The following is a 21,243-nucleotide window of genomic DNA, read 5'->3' on the forward strand; positions in this document are numbered from 1 at the left end:
TTTATAAATGATACATTGAACCACGCTAGAGGTGGATGTCCAAACGAAGTCCTTTCAATTATCTCATTTAGTTTTGATCAAACTTGAACCCCGACCCTATCATCCATCTGTTGAAACACGCAATTCCCGACCGACTAGATTATCAACCTGCTCTCCGATTCGTAAAAATAATTGTCCGGGAGGTTATATCGACTTGGTTTCCAATACGCGAAGCGCTACGCGGGTAGTCCCCCAGCAAGATAAGATCCTTGGGGATCAGAGGCCAGCATCCCCAAGTACCACAACGCGAGTATGACAGTCATTTGTGGCTGGGCTGGATTTCCCTGAGCCTCCCATGGAATTTGTGGAGAGAGCAACAGTCGTCCAGTGTTGTCGGGCTTCTGGATGGCAACAAGCTCCCGATTTGTCAATAGAAACCCGTACCGAGTATTGTTTTGGCGCATATAGAAGTTGACTTGAGACAGCGCTTGTTTGAACTGTCTTTCGGTAGCTGGATTTGGACTGTTTTCAAAGTCTCTTGACCATTTGTACGATGGTTTGAAATCACCGGGAGCCCGATTCGGACGAGTCTGTGCCACAAGAAGTGGATCGAAATAAGCGGTATCAGGCGTATAACCGTGCTTCAAGCAGGCCAAATTTCCTTCGCCGAAGTCAAGCGCTGTGCGTTGACCAAGTTGATCGGATGCTTGGAATTCCTGAAAGCTTCTCTGCATTGCTCTTCTAATATGTCTAATGAGATAAGTATCGAATCGTGATCTGAGCCCAGCTTCCGCATTTATAGGCTGTGGAGGAGAGTTTGGTATCGTCTCAAGATGGATAGACGTGTTTCTTAGATGATGACCGTATTGTGACATGATTGTCCCAATGTTGAAGCTATTCCAAGTATAAGTTTCACCGATATCGCGTGCCCCGTATTTCGAACTCGTTGTATTGTCATGTGTTTGTCCCTGGCTAATTACAGACAGAGTTGGGGGGCCTTGTTGGAGATATGCGAGTAGGCTGACTTGAGCTGCCATGGCTGTGTTTGAAGAGTAAAGGATAAAGATGTCGGATGGGAGATTTGGTTGATTAAATAGTAAACTCAAGCAAGCACATCTAATATTCACTTGCAGATATATTCACAAAACAAGATGTAGGTCTATATTCATATGAAGGCGAAACCATTCAAAATATTGCATTCTTCACGATTGGCTGATTCTTCCAGCGCCTATTCAATCGTCCCAAGAGGAGAGCGCACATAGTGACACACATTATGACACAAATACTGATTCATATCAATTGCATGGAGGAAGCTGAAACAATTATTAGCCGTCAATGTGAGGCTAGATTCTATCGAGGAGTCAGCAGAGATCCACTTCTCATACGGCGAAGATAAAAAAAAGATACTTTGCATAAGAAGAAAGCGGGAATATTTCGAACAACCCTGGCGTCTCTTAATTTAGCCTGAATTGTAAACTTGATATCTGCAAATCACGGCTTTTAAAGCCCCCGGAAGAAGCGCGGTGGTGGTGTTAGCCGCTCTTATGGAGCATTCGTGCGGAGTGTTGGGTTCGCTTATTTTACTCCCGTTTGCTCGGCCGTAGGGACATGCCGAGATGGGCGCTTACCCGAAACTGCAAGAATAAAGTAGCTGCGTTTTACTACGTACCTAGATACAGCATTCGATCGAGTTTGTGCAGTATTTCAGCGCTTTCGGGATTCATTTATTGCCACATAAATAACATCAGACTCATCTACAGGAGGCTCGAATATCTGTCTCATCATCTCTGCTGCTTGATTTTTCAACGTTCTTTTCAAATGGTGTGCCTTTCAGAAAACCTCATCTCCAAGATCTCTCTCTCGGACGTAATCTTCATCGAAACGCTGAAAGAGAGTAAGCACTCATGTGTTTTTCACGTGTCTGTACACGGGGCGCCATGCGTAATGAAAGTGGTATGAAAATGGCTCTCATCGCCTGTCAAATGAATTACTAATTGCATTAAGTATCATCGAGAATTGTGGGGGCCAATTAACGTCTTTAAATCTGAGAGCAACGCATATCGACGACTAAAAGAAAAGGGCCTATGCGAACGAGGAATTGTACCAGACTTTTATGGAATGATTGAAGACATCGATCCGGCCCTCTGGCAACCACATCTGAATATGTTTCGAAAAGACGAAGCTCGACCAAGTGCTCTATTCATTGAATATATCCCTGATCTGAGAAAGATTGACTTAGACAACTACACAACAGAACGAATTTTGAAATTAGGCACCATTCTTCGAGAAATTCACAAGGCGGGTGTGCTTCATGATGACCCATATCCTCGAAATATGATGGTTCAAGAGAGCTCGGATAGGGTTTGTTGGATTGACTTTGATCGTGCGGATACTTTTGACTTTCCTCTGAATGAAAGACAACAGCATTGGGTAGCTGAGGAATTGGAAATGATGGATTATTTTGTGAAAGGACTGGTGAGCAGGTTTTTCGATCTATCAGCTCGCAGTAACTAATGGAATTTTTTTTAGGAGGAAGACTATAAAGAGGGCAAAATATCGCGAACATGGGAATATTATTACACTTATTATTAACGACGAGGATGCACTGGGGCGACAAAGTCTACTTTAGATCTAATACTGCTTTCTGGTTCTGATTAATCTGGCTGGAACTTGAAAATTACAATATCTAAGGTATGCTAAGAAATTTAATGGTTTCAGCATCGCTAGGCAATCAATGTGTTTCCGATGGCCATGTTTGTCACATGAATTGCCCTGTGCTTTCTACTCTCCGACGCTTGGAAGCGACGATAAGTTAGCCAAAGGGATGGCAGCCGACGGAACATTGTCAGCTGCTTCTAGGGTATGGAGCAGGGATTGAGAGATGCACGAACGTGTTTCGACGGGTAAGCGACGTCAAGATGCGCTATTATAATCATGATCCACAACCGGCGAGGCTGGTTAGTAGTCGTCCTGTCCAGAGAGAAGCAGCAATCAGGCACCGCCAACACAGCAGCAATCTTGTTTATGGGCAGTGACTACCTTATGTGTTCGACGTTGGCAGGGATTGTTGTCCATGATTATTATGTCGTCAATCCTTACTTTAATTCTGTCATTTTTAATATGTCTACTCAAGCAAACTACTCCCTCCTTTCATTTTCCATTTTTGCTAGAATATTCATGCAAATTTCTCTGCTTGAGAGCATGAGCGTTGACCAGAAAACGGTTTCATGGTAACACCTTATTGACAGTTGGGATTGAAGAGTACATGTACAGATATCCTCGCTGTGCGACCGTGGATGATGTACGCATGGGTATGCGGTACAGAAGAGGTGGTGTGTGGGATTGCCCCGGAGCCGTCATGTCTTTTTCATGTTCCTTTTTGAGGGTCATGCACGCTGTGTCTTGCCTTGCAGATGAGGTACAAGAGTGGTAGGGTTTACCTCTGTACACAATTGACCTACGTTATCCTTACAAAAGTGTGTTGGTGACATGAAGACAAGAAAGCAGGAAGCTAGACAAGGATTCATAGCTGCAGAGTTGGTACAGTAGTGGCCGATGAGCTAGACAGTACTTGCCTCTTTCGTTAAGCATTTGACTAATGAAGCAACTTAGCTGATACCTAAAGCTACCAATGAGCGAGCCCTTCTATCAAAGTACCTTTTAAGTCTAGCAAGCATTCTTATCCTTATAGAGCAAGGGGCCACCCTCGTCTTCGGTCCCTTTTCGTCTCCAAAGCGATACTTTTGTCTCGAACCAGGGTTTTCTTCTTCCTAGTCTCGACCTATCTTTCGTTTAGTTGCGTCTTGGGCCAAATGACCTAACTGACCAGACAGAGTTCTGGCTACGAGGGGATCATCATGCTGGTTGACGGGGTAATTCTACTCTACTTCTTGCACAAGGCAGCCGGATGGACGAGAGACAAATCCAAATGGAGATGAAACAAGGTACCTGATGAATGAATGGACCATTCCGTCACTCTTCGTTTGTTCTTCCGTTTTTCCTTGGTTTTGGATCATTTGCCTTTCCTGGCTGGCCAAAGTCCTTCTCTTCCCACCCCTGCCGCTCTTTTCCCCCACCGCCTTCCTTAGCACCGACACTCTAATCTTTCTTTGACCCGCTCCCGCACGCACCCTCTCTCTCTTTCTGCTGGCGCCCGCACTTGCTCACGCTCTGCATCTCCACTCACTAAATCTCCTACAGTACTCGCTCTCGCCGTTTCCCCTACGATTCTTACACGACCTTATTTCTTTTCTCTCTCGCCCTCTCTAACACACTCTCATTCCCTCTCTGTTTGCACCTCTTCCTCGACGCATAATCCGCTTTTGGACTTCAAAAAGTTGCGCGACCTTTCCATGACTGGTTTGCTATCTTTATCGTGTCATCATTTTCCTCATGAACGAACGAAAGGACGTGACGTAGATAATCAGCTACGACTGCAATTTTCAACCTGGGCATTCTAGCTACACCGTTAGTCCGTGCTCCAGAACGAGCGGCAGCAGCGGAAGCCCTTTTCTTCTTCGCCGGTGCGACACGAGCTTTCCGCTCATTTCTCATCTTCTCTCTCTCTTCCTCCTGAGCACGCGCTCCTCGCTATCGCCATGGACCTACGTGCGCCGCCTTATCCTTACCCGCGACCGGCCCAATCTCGACCCTTTTATGAGCCTCAACCACAAGCGCCGACATTACAGTCTGCTTCTCTGCCTCCTCCGCCGCCACCACCGCCGTTCTCATCCGTCTCTCCGCCGGCCGGCGCTCGTGCGCCACCTGCTCTCGATCCATATCGTCCGCGAGAAATCGAAGAACAGCTGAGGGTCGCAACACCGCCTTTTCCACGCAAAGACGGGCCTTATGCTCCCCCGGGCCAACCACAACCTCCGCCTCCCATCATGTCGCAGATTCCTCGACGGCCGACACCTGGTGCTCCTCCATTTCATTCGCGACAGAGCAGTTACGGTTCGTCATCAATGGCCCCATACTCAAATGGAGAAACTATGACAAGTCCTCGTACTGAGCGACCGCCTCATTTTGGTCGAAGTTATGGTCCGGGTACGTCTACATTATTTTCTTTATCTCTCGCCACAACTATTCAGTTTTGGAAACTTTTGCGTTGCGCTGTCTGTCTTTTTTTTTTTTTTTTTTTTTTGTGGCTAGAGAAAGGGCAGCCTCATTTTGGTTGGTGGATATAATGCATTCTGGATCGCAAATGCCGTCTGTTATTTTTTCGCACTCTGCCAGCATCGCTGAAAACATGGTTCAGCGTTGTTTGAAGTAAGAGCAAAAAGAATAGGGACGAAGGCCAAATTTGCAATTCTGAACCATATCACCACTTGATGTTTGCACCTTCCTCTAGATTTTGAACTCGCCAGTTTCAATTTTTGGACCAATGGCGATTTTGTTCTCCCCAGTTCGAATCTGTTCAAACGACTATTTCTTCGTTGCGCTTCCCTGCCCTATCTGGTCGGGTTGAGCGCGTCGGGCGCTAATTCGCTCGCTTGCGGCATCCTGACCCGAACCAACTCCGCGAAGCGATCAAGGGATGATGCAGCATCCGCTGACACGCTTCGTTTCTTCTCTCCTGAACCTGCAGCTTCGCCCTCATCCGCCACAAGCAATGCTTTTCCCCACCATCCACTCTCTTCCCTTCCCCTCCTGCTTTCTTTGTTTCCCTATTCCATAAAATCACAACACATGTCTCATCCGTCTGATCCCCCGCGACGGCACTCAGTGGGCACAAGCCCTCCGAGGTTCTTTGCCGGTAAGCTCTGTTTCTCGCGTGGGGACGCGCAAAAGAATTCCATTCTTTGTTCTGCTTCATAGCTTCGACTTTAACGACTGCTTCATGCTTACTCACTACTGCGCTTCTACTGCGCTTTCTCATATTTCTTCGATTTTTGCAGCTTAACTAACAGTCAATGACTACTGCTAGGCCCCGCGCATACCCCGCCTCCACCGCCTCCGCCGTTCAGTGGCGGCCGATACATGCCCCCGCCGACTTCACCTCAGCAACAGCAACCGAATAACCCGCCTTTCAATTTTCCGGCACCCATGTCGCGCGGCCCACCCCCTCCGCCTCCCTCGTTCACCTCTGGTCGTGACCTGCCGGCGCCCATGTCGACGCCATCCATCCACCGACCTGGAAGTAGCATGTCCATTTCGGCAATGCTAGGTGACGCCCCTGCGCCTGCAAGAGAACCAGCATCACAGCTATCCCATCACTCGCCGCCGTTTTCGACTAAATCTGCCCCATCGCCAGATATTGGCTCGATGCCGTCGCGGTCCTCGCGACATTCAGATCCAGCCAGCGCCGAAGGTTTATTGCGACGACCTCGAAGCCCGGAGAAGTTTGGCAGTGCGGGCTCCGAGTTCTCGAGGCCAGCTCGTTCCAGCTCGATCGGCTACTCGCCTGCTCCATTTGCTGGCGAACGAATATCTCCAAATCAAGACCAACGTCGCTATCCGAGTTTCTCTCAGCCTCCCACCTACGGTGGAAGTCTCAAAACTTCGCCTCACATGCCCGAGCAATCGATGTCGGGAAATGGCCGACCTACAGAGATGCATGGGCCCACTTCAGTGATAAGCCCGCTCGCGACGCCCATGGCGGGGCCACGCGAGGGCGTGGTGGAAGTTTCACGGGCAAGTGACCCGTCGCCGAGACCAATGGGCCCTGAGTATTTCCGTGGCCCGCCTGCTATGTTTCCGGGAGAACGGGAAAGGGCCGTGGAAGAAGCTCGGGCCATTGAGCAAAGAGCAGCAGAGGATCGAGCAGCCTTTGAGGCTCGACAAGAGGCAGAGCGAGGCGCAATGTGGGGGATGAGAATGCCGCCGCGCCATTCGTTTGACGAGCAACAAATGACTGGACCCTCAACTCTAAACCGCCCTCCTGGTCCTGGTTTTCAAGCTTATCCGCCCACGACGCGCTCTCCGTTTGTTGCGCCATCCCCGCCGCTCCGAAATCAAGGTTTGCAGCCGCCTGGAAGTTCGCAACCACCGCATATGGCCGCGCCCCGTACAGAGTCGTCTGGCGCATTCGAGCCCGAAAGTATTGATCGGGGACGCCCCATGCCGCAATCTCTTACTGCGTTTGGTGGCATCTTTTCACCTCGGCCTCGCATTGTGGAACAGCAAGCACAGCCACAGGGGCCGCCACCGCCGCCCAAGCCTGTTGAGGAACCGCCACCACCGACGGCTTCGTCGAGAAACTATCTTGGTGTGAACTCAGACGTAAAGAAGACCGGAAGGGTGTCCCCTGCCCCACAAGCAGTACAAGGAGCCCAGGGCCAAGTGAATGGACCCGGAGAGCCAGGAATCAAGAGCGAATTTGGTCGCATGTTCTCTGGAATTGGCAGTGGTGTGGGTAGCGTCATGACTGCTGGACCTGGTAGCAGCGGCTCGCAGACACCGTTTGGGCAGAGTCCCTCGAAAAAGGATGATGCTGCTGCTGTAACTGAGGGGACGCCGATCCCAGGTGTTAATGAGCCCGAGCCGCCGCGTCCCGCTAGAAACGGATCACGGGCAGGCGGGAAGCGTAGTCGAAAGGCGAAAGAGGAAGCGGCAGCAGCAGCAGCAGCTAATGCAACTGCCGCTACCACGAGCACTGCTTCCGCTGCGGCGGAGCAGGAAAGCATCGATGGCAGAGCTACTCCTGGCGCAACTACCGCTCGAGGCACAAAGCGACCGAGACCTCACACGCACCACCATCACCACCACCATAATCACCCGCATCATCATCACCATCATCATCACCGACATGAAGATGGCTCAATTTCGCCAATATCTGCGCCTGGTGCCAGCCAAACTTTTGCTGCTACTAACGGAGCCAAGCGCTCTGGATCTCCTTTGCCATCGGCTACAGCTGACGCTGCTCCGCTAGCGCAGCAGCAGCAGCACCACCACCATCATGCTCCTCCTCCTTCTCACCATCACCACCATCATCACCATGCAGCGCCTAAATCCTCTACTGCAGGGCAAACAACGACAGCCCCAGCAGCAGCAGCCACTTCTACCTCGCCTACACGCAAGCCGAAACTCACTGTTCTCAACCAAGCTGTTATCAACAGCATCTCCAACCTACCTCGACACCATCTTGGATCTACACTCTATGCTCCACGAGTGACTGTACCGTCAATATTAGCGTCCTCCGAGGAAGCGAAATTTGGCTACGCATCGACAGGTCGACCTTTGCCGCGATTCGAAGGAAAGAGCAACTGCACGTTTACCGTTCGAGTTCCGCGGTACTATCTGAGTCGAGAACACCGGGAAGTTGTCTGTCGCCGACGAGCGGTCTGGGGTACGGGAGTGTATACGGACGACTCGGACCCTTTGGCCGCAGCGATCCATTCTGGTTGGGTACGCGGCGACTGGGGCGACGATGTCGACGTGTCGATGCTTGACTCGGGCGCAGAAGTGTCTGAATCAAAATCCGGTACTAGCTCATCTACCGTCGCAACAACAAATGGCGCGTTCTGGACTAAACCGCCGTCATCTGGCCCAGCGGCCCCACCGGAAGGTTGCGATCTCCACATCACTCTCCTCATCCTTCCCGCACTGGAAAAGTACGCTTCGTGCGTTGGGAACGGTGTTCGCTCGCGCAGTTGGGACGACAGCCATGACGGAGCCAGTTTCAAGATTGAGGGAGTGACGTGGGTGGATGAAGGCGTCGAGCGTGGCGAGGAGCGAACGGGCGAAGCACGGCGCAAGCGACTGCGCGCGTTGATGAATGTCGGCCTGGCTGCCGCTGCGACGGGCACAAGGATGCGCCTGAAGGGGAAAAGTCCAGAAACTGGACGTATCGGCGCCGTTGCTGCTTAGGATATTTGATCCACCAGTCTATGCTATTTTCACTTCTTCTCATTTCTTACCTACCCTGTTTTCTCATCTGCCATTTCACCCTATCTGACCTAACACTTGTTTTTCACACTCTAACGCCCCTCATCGATGACTGTTGAATATTTTACGTCCCTCGGTGTCATGTCTCATAACTAACTACCTAGCCATGTGTTTGTTTTTCATGTTAATCATACCTGGACAATCTTGATGTCTGCAATGTATGTCTATCTGTATGTTTATGTATGTGTTGCTTGATTTATTTAATCAGCAAGGCGGTTGATTTAGCTGGGGTTGTTCTTTTGTAGGCGTGTGCGGCCGTTGTCCTTTCACCTCTTCACCTCTGATCAAAATTTGCATCTAGTCGGATATAGTCGAATGACAAAAGAATATTTTATACTCGTGCCACTTATACTCATTTCACTTGTCCCATTTTACACATATCATGTTCACGTTCACGTGCATATTTGTCTGCTGATTATCTTATTTATTTGTATTATTTATTCGTCTTGTTTATTCATCTTGTTTATCTGTCTTATTTATCCGTTTAACTTATACCATCTTGTTCATCCATGATATTCATTCATCTTATTCGAAGCACATATACCCCTTGTCCGCCTCCGCCCCTGCATAGTCTTACTCATGACACCGTTTAAAGAGTTCGTGCTTTTATTTACTAGGTATCTTCAATACCGTTTCACGTTTCGTAATCCACCGCACCCCGCGCAACGTCTTCTTAGGGCCTAATGTTCGTCTCAGTTTTCGACATTGGTAGTCCCATTCATTCGGTCTCGTCCTCTGTCTTGCATCGTTGGCCTTGAAGACCGGATCTCTACTTTAGCATTCGCCTCATTCTCTCTCTCTCTCTCTCTCTCTCTCTCTCTCTCTCTCTCTCTTGCCCTTTTTTATTTTATTTTTTTTACTTCCTGACGTTCTTCTCAAGTTCCAATTTCGGTCCTCAAGCCCGGCGCCTCCGCCCATGCTTCCACCTCTACTTCAGCCTCAGACTTCCACCGTTAGCCTTTAAGGCCGGACTTCTAACGTTGGCCCTACCCTCATCCTTAGGCCCGGCGCTTCAGCCTTGCATCCTCGGCCTTCATGACCGGATCTCGGCCCTAGACCTCCGCGTCAACCTCCGCCTCAGCCTCACCTTCCAGCCCCCGCCCTTAGCCTTTAAGACCGGACTTCTAACCTTGGCCCGGCGCCTCCGCCTCAGCCTCAGCCTTCGGCTTCGGCGTCGGCATCAACCAACCTCAACGCCTCCTCCACAACCGCCAAATCCCGCTCCATCATCTCCGCCCAATTCTGCACATCGCCAATCTCCTTGAGCGCGTTCCTGCTATTCGTCGCCAATTTCTCGTACGCACTCGCACTGTTGCCTAGGCTTGCAGCGTCGCGCGCGAGCTGCGTTTCTTGGGTCTCGAGGATTGAGGAGTTGGAGTGGATCATGCTCGCGCGTTGGTGCAGGGCCGCGGAATGGGAGGATGAGAGGGAGTGCAGGGTGGCGTCGAGAGCGGCGCGGGCGGCGCGGGCGGAGGTTTCGGGGGCCAGAGGGGTAGAGCTTTGGGGGTTGAGGTTGCTGGTGGTGGTGTTGGACGTGGAGGAGAAGGGAGAAGAGGAGATGGTGGAGACGGCGGTGGTAGAGGAGGAGTAAGGTGGGTCTGTAGAGGAAGAAGGGAATAATGTAGCTGAAGAGGAAGAAGAGGAGGAAGAAGCAGCAGGAGGATGAGAAGGAGGTTCGGCGGTAGAGGAAGTCATTGCGTTTGTTTGTTGTCGTGTATGGTACTCTGTATGTGAAGATATTCTGAAACGGAGACGAAAGGGACAGAGATATGGAGAGAAACAGAGCAGAGACTCCAAAAACGATTCGATGCCTGACTATAGAGTATATCGCTTTTAAATATATTGCAGTGATGATGTTTGATTTGAACCTTATTGTCTCAAGTTGTATAAGGAAAGGTCTGTTGTGCAGTCTCAAGACACAAGATGCGTTGATGCTCATTTGAGACCCTGTGGTCGTAGCCCCGCTTCAGATAACTGTACCTTGCCCCTCGCCCCACGGACACTTTTCTAACTGGCCAGACTGCAGCGAATGGTGTAGTGTCACACAATCTGTATGGACGGGTGCTGGTCTAGTCCTTGCTGCAAGCCTGCAGGAAGAGAGTACCTCGCGCTTCCAGGTCTTCCCGATAGAGTGACGACCCACATATCCTGGGAAATGTCCTAGTGGTACAGTGTACGGAGTGCAGTGTAGGTATTATCTGACGGTTAGACACGTGTACTAGAGTATACCTGGTAGGTACTATCGTACTGTTAGTATGTGTTGTGGTAGTGCCGGCATAGAGGTGTCGGGCATGATATTGTGAGGAGTACTTGGTGGAGTATTATATGCAATGAAGATTAGTAGATTGTGATAATTCACGGACAGTCGACATTTGGAAGGGTCAGTATAGAAAAGGTTCTATGGAGTATGTGTGAATAGAAGATTGAGGGGATATTGGGCGGAACTCGTGATTGAGGTAGAATGTAATCAGTGTTATCTCGTGATATTACTGCTTATGGTATATGTTAGTTTTGGTAATTTGTATGAATTGCAAAGAGCTATTAATTTTAAATGAAGTATTAACAGTCGAATTATATCTACGAATTTATTAAATGAATGTTAAAAAAGTCAGAGTAGGGCTGTGACTATATTGCAGGTTGAGGTGATGTTGATAGCGGAATATTCCGGGAATGACGTACAAGGGCAAGACGACAAAGTCAAGATGCTTTGATAGATGCTGAACCTACAGTAAACAAAAATAATAGTTTACATGAATCCTTATCTAGCAATGAAAGGAAAAGAATGAATTAAATATCAAGCTCTTAATGAAGGACAAACGACAGAATGTGGTGACGGCTGACAACCTCGGCACGGGAGATTCACATGGTCGCCAAACCCCGGATTTCGCGAATCTGCGGGCCGGACCCTTTTCTCCATTCTCCATTCTCCACACTGCCCTCATTACTGTCAGCTTCCACTACGAGATACCGTGTGTATAAGTCAACCAATTTAGAGCATTACTATGCTTTATATACCGTCATGAAACGAAAACTGCCTTTGATATCATCATAAAGGAAACACTGACTGCCATGGCGGTCCACTCCAAGCTACTCCATCCCTCGCTGACCTCGGAGCGCTCCATCAAGAGCTTAGTCTCAGAGTTCAGCAACCTCTACCTGCGCAATCGAACAAGAATTTCTCGCGCAGTCTACCTGACCTTGTTTGTCGCCTTGGCTCATCGCATACGAAATGCCATTGCCGAACAAAAAGCTGCTTCGGCTCGTCTGGCGCAGTCCCGTCGGCGCCCGAAAACCGGTTCCACCCCTGCCGAGGGAGATGCGAGGAAAAAGGTCGAGATTAATCGCGAATTCTTCAGGAACCTCTTGCGCTTGCTCAAGATTGTCATACCGGGATGGAAGAGCAAAGAGCTGAGGCTGCTCATCAGCCATAGCATATTCCTTGTCATACGCACCCTGCTCAGTTTATATGTTGCCGAGCTAGACGGACGGCTTGTGAGTAATCTTGTACGAGGCAGAGGCAGGGATTTCTTGCTAGGAATAGTATGGTGGATGCTTGTCGCGGTTCCTGCTACCTTTACCAATTCCATGGTGAGTTCCAATACATTTGAAAACTAAGCCTTTCTTGCTGGAGGACACTGTAGAACTGATTTGGTTTGGACAGTTGTCTTATCATCAATGCAAACTTGCGCTTCAGTACCGTACCCGACTGACTACCTATATACACGACAAATACCTCTCGAAAATGACATACTATACCCTGTCGGCCTTGGACGACCGGATAAAGAATGCCGACCAGCTTATCACGGTTGACGTTTCCAAATTCTCAAACAGCCTCGCCGAGCTCTATTCAAATCTGGCAAAACCGATTCTTGATATGGCAATATACAACTACTCATTGTCAAAGAGTGTTGGCGGTGAAGGCCTGTTCATGATGAGCTTGCTCGTGCAGATATCAGCCAATGTCATGCGTGCATTGACCCCGCCGTTTGGAAAATACGTTGCAGACGAGGCGCGGCTGGAGGGAGAGTTCCGCTTCCAACATTCGCGGTTGATTGACTATAGTGAAGAGGTTGCGCTCTATGCCGGCCACGAAGCGGAAAAGGATACCTTGGACAAAGGCTACTTTACGCTGATCAAGCATGTCAATCGCATTCTGCGAAAGAGATTCTATCATGGAGTCATGGAGGATTTTGTCATCAAATATTTCTGGGGCGCATTGGGCTTGATGCTCTGCAGTGTTCCCGTGTTCTTCAAAATCCCCGGCGCAGCAAGTTCCAGCATGGGAGATCGGACAGAAAGTAAGCATCCCGTGCAATTTTTTTTCCCCCTTACGTAGATGGCAATACTGATTGAATCTTGCAGACTTTGTGACGAATCGTAGAATGCTACTCTCCTCTTCTGATGCCTTTGGTCGAGTCATGTTCTCCTACAAGGAAATCACCGAGCTGGCGGGCTACACCGCCAGAGTGTCGAGCTTGCTCAATGTCATGGACGATGTTCGGGCAGGCCAGTTTGAGAAGAAGCTCGTCTCCTCTGCTGGCACTGAGGAGAACGCGGCCGTCCTGCAAGGCCGTGGAGAAGTTTCCGAAGGCGAGGACATTGAGTTCGTCAATGTCCCAATTGTCTCGCCCAATGGTGATGTGCTCGTCCGCAAGCTCAGCTTCTCAGTCAAGCCGGGTGAGCATCTGCTCATCGTTGGTCCCAACGGTTGCGGAAAGTCTTCGCTTTTTAGGATTCTTGGTGGGTTGTGGCCCGTGTATGGTGGCACCGTACGAAAACCACCCTTTTCAGACATTTTCTATATTCCGCAACGGCCATATCTTTCACATGGTAGCTTAAGGCAACAAATAATATATCCCGACGGAATGCGAGAGATGCGCGACAAAGGTGTCACGGACGACGATCTGTACCAGATATTAATGAAGGTCGAGATTGAGTCGATTGTTGAGCGCGAAGGCGGCTGGGATGCTGAGCAAGAATGGCGTGACGTCTTATCGGGCGGCCTGCAACAGCGGGTTGCAATGGCCCGGCTCTTCTACCATGCGCCAAAATACGCCATTCTCGATGAATGCACCAGTAGTGTCACGCTCGAGATTGAGCGCGTCATGTACGAAACGGCCAAGGAGTTGGGCGTCACGCTCATGACCGTCAGTCATCGACGAAGTCTCTGGAAATATCATTCCAATATTCTCCAGTTTGATGGGCAAGGAAACTATATTTTTACCCGCCTCGATGCTGAAAGGAGATTGGAACTCGAAGAGTAAGTATAGTTGCTTCTCGGTTCTGATTTACTGCCTGTTTCAAAGCTGACAGTTCCTATAGCGAGAAAGAAGACCTTGAGCTTCAACTTCGGGCTGTGCCTGAAATTGAACGAAGAATTGCTGAACTCAGCAGCTGAGATGTATGAGCGTTGTTTTGAGATATACCTGCACGGTTATATATGTGCTTGCGACATCCCTCATTCAACCACGCCACGCGTTAAGAGTTCTTGCCGGTCAGAAGCATGGGAGTCATTTTGGGAATATAACAAATTCATCTGGCGTCGGATTTGGATTAGCACTTGAAGCAGGTCTTTGGACCGTGACATATCATTAGGAGTATATGGGCTTGAATATTTGAAAGCGTTGCGGATGGGTGCAAGGAAGGGATGACAGCATATGAAACGGGAATAAATTTTTGTTGATGTCAGAGTAGAACTCAGTCAAATATTGTGATTATAATTTTTTTTGGTAAAATAGAATATTATTGATCTGTTCTGGAATTGAGTGTATGTAGTGCCGATAATGGTTGGCTTCCTCTTGTGTCTTCGGTCGTGGTGACCAAAACACGGAGTTTTGATGGTTCCGAGCTCTACGGTTCGGCCCATACCGCCTTCTTCAATCAATCAACATCAACTTTCCATTTTGAGCTCCCTGCTCCCTCTGTTGTCGCGTCTATCCCAGGATTCCCCTGCGCATCTATCAGCATTTATGACTGCTATCAATCAAATGTAGCGAATTCTACATCGGACGCTCCGTCAATTTCATTTTCATTTTTCGTGCATCGCATTGCATCGCACCGCATCGCGCATTACATTGCATCAACTGGACATGAACACGCCGGCGTGAGCTCCTTGTTACGACCATCTGACTATTTTGTCCAGCATTTCCGCGATACCAACACGCATAGCGGCTTGAAGCATCCTTTTCAGTCATTGACGCATTTCCGAAATCCACTGCTCGAATTCAGTGTAAACACTATTTGTGTATAACCACGACAGATTGAATACAAGGCACTTGTCATCAAAAGAAACGGCTATACGAACCTACTTTTGCAACGCGACCAAGCCAGCGGGCGCCTGAGCTGCTGTTGCAGTCAAAATGGCTGATGCCACGCCCCTAGAACCCGGACAGACGGTCGAGCTGTCCGATGGACGCGTCGGATACATACACTTTGTTGGCACCACGCACTTTGCGCCTGGAGAATGGGTGGGCATTGAGTTAGAGGAAGCCACGGGAAAGAATGACGGCGCTGTGCAAGGACAGAGATATTTTGAGTGCGAGCCTGGGTATGGCATGTTTGTCCGGCCGACAGTTGCACGAGTTATTGGGATGGCACCTCCCACGAGAGAAATGTTACCACTTGCGCAGCCTTCGCCATCCCCAGCACCAAGACCAGCAGCCTCTTCGTTGAATTTAAAGGGTAGACCGCAAAGTTTGCAGGTACAAGCCTCAAGGAAGCCAAGCGTGACAGACCTGATGGCGGGCAAGAGGCAGAGTATGACGGTGAAGTCTGCCAAGGGAGCAGCGGCGGCAGCACCGCCTGCGGTATGTCTCCTTTTATTGGTGCCATATAGCGCAAGATAGATTACTGACTTGTGACCGCAGTCGCCAACTCGGCCTGCTTCGAAACCTCTTGCTCCTACTCCGAACCCACGTGTCCCGTCTACTGCTCGAACAAATACCCCTAACACGTCGCGAACGACTAGCCGCGCTTCGACCGCTGCTGCGCCGACGTCCATGGGCCCCCCGTCCCGGACTACTCGGCCAGGTGCAAACCCTGTCCTCACTGCTCCGCGTACCGTTTCTACAACCGCTGCTCCGTCATTGAGGACTAGGACAAGTACAATAGGCCAGCCTGCGCTGCGGCCTGAGGCAGTTCGGCGACTTAGCTCATTTGATCGTCGAAGCCAAGCCAGCGATGGAAGCGCACGAAACTCTCAGGATGAACAAACCGTTTCAAAAGCAGCGAGTCCACGCGAGGATCAGGTTCCTGAGGCACCAGCACCAGCATCAAGAAGAGCTATCCCGCCATTGCTTCGAAATTCATCCGCCGTAAGCCGCCAGACGAGCTCGTCAAGCATCAATTCCGCCGCCCAGGATAGCGTTGCTTCTCGAAAAGTGTCTGCAGATCATACAGCGCTAAATAAGGAGGTGGAGGATCTCAAGACGAAATTGCGTCTGATGGAGAAGAAACGGATGGAGGATAGGGACAAGTTGAAAACCTTGGACCAGGTTCAATCAGAACGTGATCATTTTCAGACCATTATTCAAAGACTACAGACCAAGTACCAACCTCAGCAACAAGAAATTGTGGAATTGAAGCAGCAGATCAAGGCACTCGAATCGCAAGCCGAGGCGGCAGAGACGGAGCAACAAGAGCGTGAACTTGCGCTGGAGATGGCCACCCTTGATAGGGAAATGGCCGAGGAAAATATGGAAGTCTACAAAGCCGAAGTCGAAGCCCTGAAACTCAAAGTCGAGGAGCTCGAGGTTGACCTGGAAGTGATAAAGGAAGAAAAGGCCGAAACGGTCGAGGATGATGACGAACCCGGAGACATGACCCACGATCGTGTGGCATTCCTAGAGAACAAGAATGAGAGGCTTCGAGAGGCTTTATTCCGACTGCGAGAAATGACTCAGCAGCAAGAAGCTGAGCTGCAAGCTCAGATCAAGACGCTTGAGCAAGATGTCACCGACTATGATTTTTACAAACAAGGCTACGAGGAGATCCAGGGCAAGTTCGCACAGGCCGATACCAGCATTGAAGACCTCAAGCAGCAGCTTGATAATGCACTGGGTGCCGAGAAGATTATTGAAGAGCTGACAGAGACAAACCTTGGCCTGAATGAGCAAATCGAGGATCTCAAGGCCGCCGTGGATGATCTTGAATGTCTCAAGGAACTGAGCGACGAACTCGAGTACAACCACGTGGAAACCGAGAAGCAGCTCAAGGAAGAGCTCGATCACAAGGAATATATCATCACTGAACAAAGTTCTCACCTGACGACTCAACTAAAAATTCTTCAGGAGAATGAAGATACGATTGCGCAATATCGTGAACTTGTTGCCAAGTTTGAGCGTGGACTAGAAGACACATCGCTCAGCTCTGGAGCCGAGGCTCAATTGACAGAAGATGTCTTTGAACTGAAGCGCAAACTCGAAAAGTCCGAGTCCAAGTCTCAAAAGACCATTGTCGATTTGGAACTCAAGCAGCTCGATGCCGCTCAAGCCAAGGAGCACCTCGAAATCATCACGCGCTTCTTCCCGGATGCGTTTCAGGTGGAAAAGAATTCTGTGCTGGCTCTGCTTCGCTTCAAGCGTGTCAGCTTCAAAGCACATCTTCTCTACAGATTTGTCAAAGACCGCGTATCAGGCCGGGGCCCGCCAGGTCTCGAGATTGATGTCTTTGCCGGTTGCGACATGCTTGGGAAACTCATGTGGGTTGCCTCCATGAGCGACCGGTTTGTCGAGTACATTTACGGATGCACTGTTGAGGAATTTGCACGTCTCGAGGGGGCAACGTATGAGATTGAACCAGTGGAGAAGGCCCTGAGTGGCTGGATCCATGGCTTGACGTTTGATGGATTTAAAGAGCAGGACTGCGTCGAGCCATTACAACGGTAGGAGCAATCATGGTCAAAGTCTGTATTTCTCTCTCTTTTGCTAACAGATCCAAGGTCGATTGCGGTACTCTCGCACCTGGCAGAAGTGCACATTACGGAAACCCCACAGAGATACGCCGACCGGGTGATTATGCAGATGCATGTCGTCCGAAGCCATCTGGATACTGCGGCCACAGTATTGGCACACGCAAGACAGCTTGCCACCGGCAAGATGACGGAAAACAGCGAACTGGCGGACGACTTCTCGAAGCGGTTTGACACGGCAGTCATGCAAGCACGTAGCGCCTCTGTCGTGGTAAACAAGAATGTCAAGTCCATTCAGGATCTGCGGACACGGCACCTGTCGGTTGACACTGATAGCACGACAATGTTTGACCAGTGCGAGAAACTTGGAGGGGAGATGGCAGCGTATACTCTACGAGTCGCGGGCGAATTACGACCGCTCCTAGTTGACAGTAATAATAATAACAGCGTAAGCTACGCTGAGATCGAGTCAGCAGTTGCGAAGATTACGCAGCAAGTCTTTGACGCAACCGAGTCGGACATGCTGGCCGAGTTCAACAACAAACTCCGCAACGTGGGTACAATGCTCGCGAGCATTGGCGATTTGGCATGGGATCTCAAAAAGACGGTTGAATTTGAAAAGCCCACTGCGCCATGGATTCTGCGCGCGCAACAGATCCAAGCCGAGACGCAAGCCGCCAAAGAAGCTTCTCGCGCAGCCGAAGCAGAAATGGTTACACTGCGAGCTGAAGTGCAAGAACGCGCCAAAGAGCTCATGCTCCGCGACCAGCAGATTGACTTGTGCTCAGTCAAAATTGAGCACCTTGAAAGCCGCATGCACGATGCAGAGACAAAGGAAGTCCGCATCTCCGAGCTTGAAATTACCATTGGCGAAGCATCTGCGCGGGAGAAGGAACTCGCCGACGCGATTGAAGCCCAAAGCCGCGAAATGCAGACTCTTGAAGCCGACCGCGACAAGTGGAAGAAGCTTGTTGGCGAAAACCCAGTCACATCAGGTGGTGGCAGTGGTAGTGGCCAACAGGGCAAATCTCCAGGGGTTTTGGGAGTCACATCGAGTGCTGCCGGACAAGCCATATACACAGACCACGAGTACCGCGATCTCAAGAACGGGTTCGAAACGCTGCAAAGAGTCGTGCTGTATCTCAAACAGGACAACAAGCGCCTCCGCATGAACCTGAGCGCCCGCACAACCACGTGGCTGGATGCACCACTCTGCGGGGAAAAGTCTGCCGTCTCACGAAATGGTCATCTCCGGTCTACATTGCTGCCTGGCACGGCCACTAACATTCAAGCTCGTGGCGGCGGTCTTAGTAGTAGCGAAAAAGGAGTTGCCGCTAAACCAGCCTCGACCGCAAACCCAACAACAGCAACGAACAAGTCCCTGCTCATATCCGAAAGCAAAGACGTCGTCGACGCGCTGCTAAGTTTAGCGTCCACCGCAACGGTCCCCGACCTGCGCGCCGTGCCCAAGGAGAAACCCGTCTGGCGGCCGGCCAAGAAGAGCGTCCAGTTCCAGGCGCTGAAGCAGGTCTGCGACTACGAAGCCTGGCTCGAATGGAAGAATGATCTCGTCAGTCGCGCATGGCTGGCCAGTCGGACGAGTGTCAAGCTTGATGGTCTATCGGCCTTGATGTCTGCCGGCCTGATGTCTGATGATGCCGGCGACGGCGACGATCCGACCGGTAGCGGTGGCAGAGAGTATAACAAGACTGAGAACGATGACAATGCAGAAGAGGAGACGTGGTTCAAGCCAGGCCTGTTCAGGACAAATGACAAATTCGTACCCCTCGCGCTCCGACATCTAGGTACGCCGAAAAAGGGCTTCGGCGGTGTCGGTGATGGTATCTACTCGCCTATTGAGCATCACCATCATCATGCGCGTTCATCGTCGTCGACTTCGCCTGTTCGTGTTACGTCGCCGGTGCGTGGCCCGCCTGGTACTAGTGATGTCAGCGCTACCGGTACTCACGCCCCGTCGAGCCACGACGACAGGAAGCACGATATGCATATCATCACAGACAGTCCGTCTAATACCGGCCCGACAAGCCCATTAAGTCCATCGATCCGTCCGCATTCAAGAACCTTTGCGTCCTTTTCGTCAAGTCTTGGCGTATCGTCGCCTGTACAGACGGAAGAGGGTAACAAGGGTCTGGAGACGGGTGGTGGTGGTGAGGACGGACGTGGAGAGCAAGTCAAGATTAGACGGGACGGTGAAGATGAGGGTGAGGGGTATGGAGATGTGCAGGTTGATTAGGTTATTGTTTTCTTTTCTTATTATATTTTTTGTTTTTATTTTTTTCTTTTCGTTTTTTATTGTTTCGTAGGGATTTTGTGTTGCCTTTTCTTTTCTTTCTTTTCTTTTCGATGTTTTGTCTCGAATGTTTTGGCGTTGTCTGTACAGTTTCATTTCTCTTTTCTTTCTTTCTCTTTTCTTTTGATTATTTTTTGTTATTATTCTATTGTTTTGTGGAGCTTGGCTTTACAGTCAAAACATGCGATTTCCTTTTCTTTTCCTTTCCTTTCTTTTTGGGAGTCTTTCTTTTTTTTTTTTTTTTTTTTTTTTTTTTTCCCTCTCTGAATCGTTTGCGGGCATGGCTGTATAGTCAAAGCTTGCGATTATCATGGCGAATATCCAGGCGCAGGCGCAAGTGCATTCGGCGCAACTGGCGCACTCGGCATACATACATACATACCTAGGGTACTTTATTAAGACTAGTAGATGTTGATAAGTTGTGTAACTTATGGTATTTTGGTCAAGTTAGCTATTTGGCTAGCTACTAGGTAGCTAACGTATTGAGTATTATCGAGCATTACTACTATCTAGCATTGTATATGATAGACATGCACATGATAAAAGTGTATAATATAGAAGTGTATAATGATAGAAGTGTACGTGATAGAACTCCACATAGTACATGTGTACATGATGACTATTTGGCACGGACTATTTTTTTTGGCATGGGCCTTTTTTTTTGGCATGGCAGCTCTTCTTATTAAAGCATATAGCATCACGAGGCAAGGACAAGGAGAATCTACGCCCTACATTCTGTCCTCTACACTCCACCCACTATAGCCTGCCGTCTACACTCAACCCTCTATACTCTGTCCTCTATACTGTCCTCTACACTGTACACTCCACCTGCTACACTGTACACTGCTCACTGTAGACTGCTCACTGTACAATCTACCACCTCTAGGAGTCTAGGACACGCAGGAGGTACGCACACAGTACGCACACAGTACACAGTACACAGGACAAGGCCAAAAAAAAGAAAGAAAAAAAAAAAAAGAAAACGCATGCAAAGATGATAGATTTCACGTGAAAGAAGACGGATAGAGAGAAGACGGATAGAGAGAAGACGATGGGAAGAGATGGATGGGAAGAGACGGATGGGAACAGAAGACAATGGAACAGAAGACAATGGAAGAGAAGATGGAAGAGAAGATGGAAGAGAAGATGGAAGAGAAGA

At 49.7% G+C, this 21,243-nt stretch overlaps 7 protein-coding genes across 7 annotated transcripts in view; 5 read left to right on the top strand and 2 right to left on the bottom strand.

Annotated features, from left to right (window-relative positions):
• Positions 1–25: 25 nt before the first annotated feature.
• L228DRAFT_250310 (hypothetical protein) lies at positions 26–1,155 on the bottom strand. The gene has a single exon (XM_018333297.1). The coding sequence runs from the start codon at positions 1,014–1,016 to the stop codon at positions 216–218; it is 801 nt and encodes a 266-aa protein (XP_018185444.1). The 5' UTR covers positions 1,017–1,155; the 3' UTR covers positions 26–215.
• Positions 1,156–1,923: 768 nt separating this feature from the next.
• Positions 1,924–2,571, top strand: L228DRAFT_270662 (hypothetical protein; the record flags this gene model as incomplete). Its single annotated transcript, XM_018335437.1, has 3 exons — positions 1,924–1,932; positions 1,984–2,454; positions 2,509–2,571. 3 exons carry the CDS (start codon positions 1,924–1,926, stop codon positions 2,569–2,571), a joined length of 543 nt encoding a protein of 180 aa, XP_018185445.1.
• A 3,004-nt stretch (positions 2,572–5,575) lies between these two features.
• On the top strand, positions 5,576–9,210 carry L228DRAFT_250313 (Rxt3-domain-containing protein). The gene is made up of 2 exons (XM_018333298.1): positions 5,576–5,734; positions 5,906–9,210. The coding sequence occupies exons 1-2, from the start codon at positions 5,668–5,670 to the stop codon at positions 8,785–8,787; spliced, it is 2,949 nt and encodes a 982-aa protein (XP_018185446.1). The 5' UTR covers positions 5,576–5,667; the 3' UTR covers positions 8,788–9,210.
• An 810-nt stretch (positions 9,211–10,020) lies between these two features.
• On the bottom strand, positions 10,021–10,560 carry L228DRAFT_241109 (hypothetical protein; the record flags this gene model as incomplete). The annotated part of the gene is made up of 1 exon (XM_018331304.1): positions 10,021–10,560. One exon carries the CDS (start codon positions 10,558–10,560, stop codon positions 10,021–10,023), a length of 540 nt encoding a protein of 179 aa, XP_018185447.1.
• Positions 10,561–11,797: 1,237 nt separating this feature from the next.
• L228DRAFT_250315 (peroxisomal long-chain acyl-CoA transporter, ABC superfamily) lies at positions 11,798–14,580 on the top strand. The gene is made up of 4 exons (XM_018333299.1): positions 11,798–12,453; positions 12,527–13,163; positions 13,228–14,125; positions 14,188–14,580. The coding sequence occupies exons 1-4, from the start codon at positions 11,935–11,937 to the stop codon at positions 14,261–14,263; spliced, it is 2,130 nt and encodes a 709-aa protein (XP_018185448.1). The 5' UTR covers positions 11,798–11,934; the 3' UTR covers positions 14,264–14,580.
• Positions 14,581–15,156: 576 nt separating this feature from the next.
• Positions 15,157–20,322, top strand: L228DRAFT_285295 (hypothetical protein). Its single transcript, XM_018336324.1, has 3 exons — positions 15,157–15,671; positions 15,732–17,746; positions 17,804–20,322. Exons 1-3 carry the CDS (start codon positions 15,225–15,227, stop codon positions 20,025–20,027), a joined length of 4,686 nt encoding a protein of 1,561 aa, XP_018185449.1. The 5' UTR covers positions 15,157–15,224; the 3' UTR covers positions 20,028–20,322.
• A 787-nt stretch (positions 20,323–21,109) lies between these two features.
• L228DRAFT_31123 (hypothetical protein) overlaps positions 21,110–21,243 on the top strand; it is a 403-nt gene continuing 269 nt past the window's right edge. Inside the window, exon 1 of the mRNA XM_018336466.1 lies at positions 21,110–21,242. Coding sequence (XP_018185450.1) covers positions 21,150–21,242 — 93 coding nt within the window. The 5' untranslated portion in view covers positions 21,110–21,149. The remainder of the gene's footprint in view (position 21,243) is intronic.

The sequence above is a fragment of the Xylona heveae genome, assembly GCF_001619985.1.
Source record: "Xylona heveae TC161 unplaced genomic scaffold L228scaffold_11, whole genome shotgun sequence".
NCBI lineage: Eukaryota > Fungi > Ascomycota > Xylonomycetes > Xylonales > Xylonaceae > Xylona > Xylona heveae.